Consider the following 8534-nt stretch of genomic DNA (forward strand, 5'->3'; position numbering starts at 1 on the left):
ACACCCATCACCCTGCACACCCATCCCCCTGCACACCCATCATCACCCTGCACACCCATCACCCCGCACACCCATCCCCCTGCACACCCATCACCCTGCACACCCTCTAAGCTCCTGTCGGGCTTCTCTTTTCAGCTTTGGCTTGGCCCCCGCTGCGCCACTCCAAGTGCACGCCCCACTGAGCCCCAACCAGACGGTGGAGATCTCCCTGCCTCTTAACACGGTGGGCTCAGTCATGAAGATGGAGCCTCTGAACAATCTTCAGGTGTGTCCCCACAGGGCCAGACACCCCATTTCTACCCACCTCAGCCAGGAAGCAGGAAGCCTGAGAGAATGGTGCCCTCGGCTACAGCTGGAACCTGGGCTAGGGGACAAAGGGCATGGCCACAAGGGAGGTCCTGTGAGAAACCCGCTCTGGACACCCTGCTTGGGCCCTAGGAGGTGGGATAAGCCCAAGAGTCAGGGTGTCAAGCCCGGGGACTGACTGGAGACCCCCATGCCTAGGTGGCTGTGAAGAACAACATTGACGTCTTCTACTTCAGCACTTTGTACCCACTGCATGTCCTCTTCGTGGAGGACGGGAAGATGGGTGAGTTTGAGGCCATGGGGATTCGTGTAGTAGGACTCAGCTAGGGAGCCTGGGGGACGAGTGCCCTGACATAAGGGCCAGAAGGACAGCTTTGCCTTATGAGGGGGTCTTCAGCTGCTCCTACCTGGCTTGCAGGTGGCCTGTGCCACCTTACTTGTGAGCGCTGCTGCTCACCCTTATGCTCGTCCATGGGCTGCAAAGAACCAAGTCAGTCACCATGCCTGGAAGCTGTGTGGCGGGCACTCACCTTTGCCACTGGCCCCAGAGCCGTGTGTAACAAACTGCAGAGGAGAAGACAGTGAGGTCAGATGCTTGTCAGGCAAAGGAGGGGCAGGAAGCAGAGGGCATTGGAGGGAACTGGAGGAGCAGGTGCCTGCCTTCCTTCACTGCCATGTGGTGCTGAGGGCCAGACTTTATTAGGCTTCTATCTCTTATCCTGCCCTGTTGACCCTGTAGACCGGCAGATGTTCCTGGCCACATGGAAGGACATTCCCAACGAGAATGAAGCCCAGTTCCAGATCAGAGACTGCCCGCTGAACACAGGTGAGTCCCTCCCCACCCGTATTCCACCCACTGTGTCCCCTGTCCCCACTGATGTGGGCCTTCCTTCCATGTCTGATCCTGCAGAGGCTGCAAGCAGCAAGCTGCAAAGCAGTAACATTTTCACTGTCGCCAAGAGGACTGTGGAGGGCCAGGACATGCTCTACCAATCTCTGAAGTTGACCAATGGCATCTGGGTGCTGGCAGAGCTGCGGATCCAGCCAGGCAACCCCAGTTTCACGGTAAGAACCCCTGTACCCACTGCCAGGTCCACCTCCCTGCCCTGGCAGGGCTTCCCAAATCAGCCACCCTCTGCGCTGCTAGGAGACTGGGATGGGTGTCACTGTGCCAAGGTCTCTTTGAGCCCAGTGTGACGATCGGTTCTTAAACTTCCACTCAACCCCATCAGGGTACCCAAATAAGACACCAAGGAACATAAACACATATCCCCAGACAGGGAAATAGTCTCTCTGGCTATAGGAGTTGGCCCCACTGCCATACAGGTGCCTGAGTGCCTGGCCAGGGGCACTGATGTCGGCGGGCCATGATTCTAGACCGTGAGTCAGAGCCATCAGAGGATGACTTCTCGGGTGGGCTGGGTATTTGTAAACTCTCTGCTGTTCCCAGGCCTAGAGTCGAGGCTTTGCTTCCCCCACACCCCTGCCTGGTAGGTGTGGCCCTTCTGATGCTGGTGACCCTGGCACTGGTGGGTGGGGCTGTGGGGTAGCTGAGGTGGTAATTTCCGTCTTCCTGTCTGATTGCTGCATGCCCACCTTCCCTGCTGGTGCCATGGTACAGGACTTGGAGGTTAGCGGGTTGCTTCTCTCTTCTGTGCCCACCTCCATGCTTCCAAGCAGAACTACGCATGCCTCGGCTCCTGGTCTGGCCCCAGTGCATTCTGCTTTTCCCTGTCTCTTGGCCTTGCTTCAGCCTCATGCTCCCAGCAGATGTGCATGGGGGTTGCCAACACCAGGGCTTTCCAGCCACTTGCACATGCATGGTGTGCAGAGCCCTTAAAGGGAGGCCCATGGGGGCCACTGCTGCTGAACCCAGAATTCTGCTCGCCACTCCTTCATAGTTGCAGACCTGATGTTCTCAAGTGGAAGGGCCAGTTGGTTTCCGTCCCTCCTGCCTGGAATCTCAAGGCTTAGACCTGGGTGCAGCACTGGGGCAATTTCACACACTCTTGCTTCCTGTGCAGGAACCAGAGCGATCCCCACTGTCCTTGCTGTCCCCAGGAGAGATCTGCTCCCCCTTAACCCTTTGCCCACCAGGACTGTATGTCAGAATTGCTCCTGACCTAGACCTCCAGAGGTTGTAGAGGGACAGACAACTCAGAAAGGGGGTGGCTGGGTACTCCTGACGGCTGGTGAATCATGCCGCCTGCCAGTGGCTCCGGTGGCAGAGCTGAACAGCAGGCATGGGGGCTGCAAGTATATTTGGTTCCCGGCTGTGATGGCCACCCCCTCTGCTTTACTTCACATCTGCCCCACTCTTAGCTTCCAGCCTGCTGTGTGTGCATGCGACACGCTCCTGCTCGCTCTCCCATCTGGTGCCCGCTCTCCCCATCCCTTTACTGAAGAGCCTCGGGGATAAGTTCTTTCCCTGCCTCCTCTTCTCTTGCAGCTGTCCCTGAAGTGTCGAGCGCCAGAGGTGTCCCAGCATGTATACCAGGCCTACGAGACCATCCTCAAGAACTGAAGTCCCTCTCGCATCCACCCCAGCCTTCTGCCAGCCCAGCCATGGAACCCTGTGGTGGCAGCACCTCCTCCTTTCTTTGGGGAGAAGCCAGGTGGGCTCCTGACCCACCCAGGAGGCTCCCCTGATCCTAACTGAGGGCCTGGAGCAGGGCCACGTCTCCTAGAGTGAAATCTCCGTGCATCTCCAGTGGCTGCTTTTTTCTATTGCTGTTGATGTGGGATCAAAGGAAGTGGATCCAGCACAGCATCAGAAGCTGGACGGGGGCCACAGGGTGCTCTTCCTTCTGCTCTCCTGGGCGTGAACATGGAACCCTCCTGGGGTCCCAGCCCATAATCCCTGCCCTGTCTCCTCAGTGAGCCTGTCTGGGTAGAGTCCTCTGGGTGCCAATATTACTGTTTGGGACTCTGAGAGCTGGAGGTGGTGATGGACAGACATGAGCCCAGGGGAGCAACCTGGGCTGGCACTGTCTGCCCCATATAACACCAGTTGGTGCTCTGTGACCACCTGCATGGCCCAGAGCCCATCTAGGATTCTGTTCCCTTAGGCCCTGGAGGATGGTCACTGCCTACCAAACATTCCTCGGTGTCCTCTCTGTGAGTCCAGGGCTCTCAGACCAGAAGTGGGGTGAAAGGTGGGGCAAGGGGCAGTGGGACCGCTTCTAGTGTGAGCTCCTGCACCCACTGGCTGCCCTGGCTCCCCAGTCTGTGTGTGACAGTGACAGGTTGATCTGTCGCTACTGTTTGATAATAAAGAGATTCTGCTTTTGGCAATCATGCGCATTTCTTCCCCTCTACAAAAAAAGGCCAGCCTAAGAAACTGCTCTGATAGCCGGGGATAGTATCTGACCCTGCAGTGATTATATCTAATGCATATAAATGAAAATATATATTGTATATTTACCCTTATTTTCAAAAGAGAAAGCAAATAAAAAATGATGATGTTAAGTGTGTTCCTGGCCGGTGTGTCAGGTCATAAGGCTCCTCTGTGCGGGAGTCCGGCTCTGAGGCCATATACCTGACTGTGGTCCCCTCCCTTCATTCTGCCTACTGTGGCCTGCTGGAGTCCCTGTCACCTTCCTGCCCTTGGTGTCAAGTCCTCCCAGCTGATGCTGTGTCCCCTTTGATCCAGGGAAGGGATTGTTGCATTCGAGTTTCCTCTTTCAGGCCACCTTAGAGCGACAGGAATGACTGGGTTGGGTGGACAGGAGAGGGCTGGGCAGTGTTGCATGTGTTTTCCTGGGGACAGTTATCTGAGGAGAGTTTTATGGAGAGATACCCAGAAAGAGGACTCACAAGAGGCTAAAGAAACAATTTGTCCAAGGAACATGAACAACTCACAGGACGTCGTACTACCCAAGAAAAGTGCCACCTCAGCACTGTTAGCCTCTTTTTTTTTTTTTTTCCGGAGCTGGGGACTGAACCCAGGGCCTTGCGCTTCCTAGGTAAGGGCTCTACCACTGAGCTAAATCCCTAGCCCCCACTGTTAGCCTCTTAACTACCCTCGGGCAGGGAAGGGTCTCTCGACGCCTGCTTCCATGAGACGTTGGTGGACTTGGCTTTGTGATGGTCTTGTGCAAGTAATCATGGCACCTCTGGGTTCAGGACAGTATGACCAGTCATAGCACGTCTGAGCAGAGTCCCATAGTATCCTACCCCTTCTTCAGCTCCTTGGCGGGGGGGGGGGGGGGGGGCGGGCGTTGTGCTAGTGGGCTATGGCAATAGCCTCTTCTCAGTACTTTGGCCAATGAATCTCTGCAGTATGCACTGCCCACTGCCTAAGGAAGCATCCCTATCCAAGGCCCACGGAACAGAAATCTCACAGAACTAACATGCCCGTTAGCCTAGGACTTCGCCAGTCACAGTTTATGTGTCGATAAATGAGGGTTCCCGCTGTGGAGCAGACCTTCAGTCCAAGTAGAAGGCAGTTGGTTGCGCTCAGGGCAGTTGTACCACTCAGCACATTGTGCCTAGCAGGCCGGTGTTAGCATGCTGCCTGTGTACGTGGTTGAGAAGCAACACTGAGAGGCCATTTGTCAGAAGCCTGCACAGCTCCTGGTGTCAAGGAAGCCGGAGGACCCTCCCAGCCCTTGCCAGATGTCTCCATGCCCTACAGTGTAGTTTATAACCCATAAGGACTTACCATCCAGTTCCAATGTGCAACCAGTAACAATAAGAATTGCCTTTGGGTTTGTAAGACTTCAGGGGCCTCCCTGGCCATCAACCTGTGGAAAGGCGACATCCCTAGCCACTGGGATTTTCATCCAAAAACATTCTGAATGTGCCTTTTCCCGCCACACAGCACTCTCATCATTTAAACTCCTTAACTGTTTTTACATTTGTACACACAGGTTGTTGTAGGGTTTTCTGTCACCTTCTTGGGTATTATCTGTGCCTTAGCCATAAAATTTCCAAGATCTCTGCAGCTGTGTCTAGACCCTACACCCTGGATAAACTTATTTTTCATCCCAGCGAGTTATTTCAGGTGCTTCTCTAAATTTGTAAGAGATTCAGAGGTTGACATCACGCAATGAAAAAGGTCTGAGAACTGAGGGGCAAGGCATCGGAATAACTAGTAAGTAGGTTTTTCTTTTTCTTTTTTTTTTTCTTTTTTTTTTTCTTTTTTCTTTTTTTCGGAGCTGAGGACTGAACCCAGGGCCTTGCGCTTGTTAGGCAAGCGCTCTACCACTGAGCTAAATCCCCAACCCTGTAACTAGGTTTTTTTATAGACAATATATTCTGATTGTGGTTTCCCCTCATCTCCTCCCAGACTCTCCCCACCCATCCATCTCCATGCATCCTTTCTCTACAAAGAACAAATGAAATAGAACAAAACAAACAGAAATACACACACGCAGAAAACACATAAATGGGAAATATAGGCTGGGGGTGGGGTGGGAGTAGTGATGGTGGCGGTGGCACAAACCTTTAATCCTAGCACTTGGGAGGCAAAGGCAGGTGGATCTCTGGAGTTCAAGGCCAGCCTGGTCTACAGAATGAGTTCCAGGGCAACCAGGACTACACACAGAGGAACCCTGTCTTGAAAAATCAAAATTCAAAAATACCATTTCCTTTTCAGTTAGCTGTCTCTGGCTGGACATGGGGCTGCCCTTAAATGTGGTTTATAAACTGAGAACTGGAGAAAACTAATTTTTCCTTTGCAAGCTATTGTCAATCGTAGATAGCTTCTTGGTTAATGGTGGTTAATCATGTCCACTTCCTTCTCTTGGTACTGGGAGCCCAGTGGCCTGTACCTGTGCAGGTTATGTACAAGTCTGAGTTCATGTGCGTGTTACGACAGTCATACCTAGAAGGCATTGTTTCCTTTGTACCTTCCATGCCCCCTGGCTCTTAAATCTTTCCTGCCTCTTCAACAAAGTTCCTTGGGCCTGAGGGGAGGGATTTGGTGGAGACGCCCTGTTCAGGAATGAGTGTTCAAACCGTCTCAGTCTCTGCGCAGTGTCCAGCTGTGGGTCTCTGTGTTCGTTCCCACCTACCGCAGAAGCTTCTCTAATGGCGGCTGAGCAAAACACTGACCTATGACCACAACAGAATGTTTTAGGAGTCATTTTATTGCTGCATTCTTTGAGCAGAATAGTAGTATTTGGTTTCCCCTTGTGTCCTTTGGCTATCTAGTCCCAGGTTCTTGGCCACATAGTCAGTGTCAGGCATGGGTTCCATCTCTTGGAGTGGTCCCTAGATCACCGATTGACTGGTCAGACAGTGGTTGGTTGCTCCCACAACCTTTGTGCCACTCTTTGTACCAGGATATCATAAAGGCAGGTCACCGTTATAGGTGCAGGAGGTTATAGCTAGGCTGATGCTGACCGTTCTCGGATAGCATGCAGGCACTTCCCAGTACCAGAACACTATTTAGTAGGGGCGAAGACTCTAGTTAGCCACCAGCCCAACTTCTCAAAAACTGGACAGTGAGGTGCCTAGGTATTGTCCTCAGCAATATGGCCTTACCATTGGTTTGTGGAGAGAGACCAACAGCACTGGTTAAAGTCTGCGTTCACTGGGTTTCCATGTGGCCCCTTTGGTCAACAGCTTGATCATACATAACCTATTCCAGCACTGGAAACTTCATTTGTAACAAGTAACAAGACATATCTAGCTGAAGCTTTGTTTACCCATTATGTGGTGCTTTCATTTAGCTTTCTTGTATGTATGTATGTATGTATGTATGTATGTATGTATGTATGTATGTATATATGTATGTATGTGTGTATGAGAATAATCTTCTACTGTAATGGTTTCTGTATACCCTCCCAAATGGCCCTTAGTTATTTTATCTGCCCCTCCTTTATTCCCTCTCTTAACCCCCACTTCCCTCTCTCTGTTTAATGCTCCTGTTCTAGACCCTCCATTAGTATATATTCTCAATAAGAATATTCTATTTCGGGTTGGGGATTTAGCTCAGTGGTAGAGCGCTTGCCTAGCAAACGCAAGGCCCTGGGTTCGGTCCCCAGCTCCGAAAAATAGAAAAAAGAAAAAAAAAGAATATTCTATTTCCCCTCCTTGGGAGATCCTTCCCTCCACCCCAGTTCTTTACTCTAACCTAACATCTAAGGTTACACAGACTGTGCCTTCTGAAGGCTTAAAAACTGACATCCCCAAGTGAATCAAGGACCTCAACATCAAACCAGATACACTCAAACTAATAGAAGAAAAGGTGGGGAAGAGCCTGAAACACATGGGCACTGGGGAAAATTTTCCTGAACAAAACACCAACGGCTCATGCTCTAAGATCAAGAATCCACAAATGGGACCTCATAAAACTACAAAGCTTCTGTAAGGCAAAGGACACTGTCATTAGGACAAAATGGCAACCAACCGATTGGGAAAAGATCCTTTACCAATCCTACATCTGATAGAAGACTAATATCCAATATATACAAAGAACTCAAGAAGTTAGACTTCAGGGAGCCAAATAACCCTATTAAAAACTGAGGTACAGAGCTAATCAAAGAATTCTCACCTGAGGAATGCCGAATGGCTGAGAAGCACCTAAAGAAATGTTCACCATCCTTAGTCATCAGGGAAATGCAAATCAAAACAACCCTGAGATTCCACCTCACAGCAGTCAGAATGGCTAAGATTAAAAAAAAAAAAAAAAAAAAAAAAAACCCTCAGGTGACAGCAGATGCTGGCGAGGATGTGGAGAAAGAGGAACACTCCTCCATTGTTGGGACTGCAAACTGGTTCAACCACTCTGGAAATCAGTCTGGAGGTTCCTCAGAAAATTGGACATTGAACTACCTAAGGACCCAGCTATACCTCTCCTGGGCATATTTGTGGGGAGCCGACTTACCTGAGACCCCAACATTGAGCTAATTAGGACAGAAAAAGAACATATGAGGGCTGGAGAGATGGCTCAGTGGTTAAGAGCACTGACTACTCTTCCTGAGGTCCTGAGTTCAATTCCCAGCAACCACATAGTGGCTCACAACCATCTATAATGGGATCTGATACCCTCTTCTGGTGTGTCTGAAGACAGCTACACTGTACTCATATATAATAAATAAATACATTAAAGAAAAAAAAAAAGAACCTGTGAAAGTTCACCTAAAGGACAAGCCCAGTGGAAAAAACCTAATGTTCTAGCTAAAGGCCGATACCAATCTGGTGGTCAGCGGTGCTCAGTAACAAGGCTTACCAGAAGCGCTGATACAAATCTGGTCCAACAGGTTTGCTGAGTGGAGGTT

The 8534-nt window shown here is 50.8% G+C and overlaps 1 protein-coding gene across 8 annotated transcripts in view; it reads left to right on the plus strand.

Moving 5' to 3' along the window:
* Ap1b1 (adaptor related protein complex 1 subunit beta 1) overlaps window positions 1-3774 on the plus strand; it is a 51284-nt gene extending 47510 nt beyond the window's left edge. For 7 of the 8 annotated variants that reach the window (XM_087582742.1, XM_087582747.1, XM_087582743.1 and 4 more), the window contains 5 exons: window positions 136-265; window positions 505-589; window positions 1046-1132; window positions 1217-1371; window positions 2756-3600. In XM_087582742.1, coding sequence (XP_087438868.1) covers window positions 136-265; window positions 505-589; window positions 1046-1132; window positions 1217-1371; window positions 2756-2830 — 532 coding nt within the window. In that variant the 3' untranslated portion in view covers window positions 2831-3600. 8 annotated transcript variants of the gene reach the window in all.
* The last annotated feature ends 4760 nt before the right edge of the window (window positions 3775-8534 follow it).

Source organism: Rattus norvegicus, chromosome 14 (assembly GCF_021556685.1).
Source record: "Rattus norvegicus strain SHRSP/BbbUtx chromosome 14, alternate assembly SHRSP_T2T, whole genome shotgun sequence".
Lineage (NCBI taxonomy): Eukaryota > Metazoa > Chordata > Mammalia > Rodentia > Muridae > Rattus > Rattus norvegicus.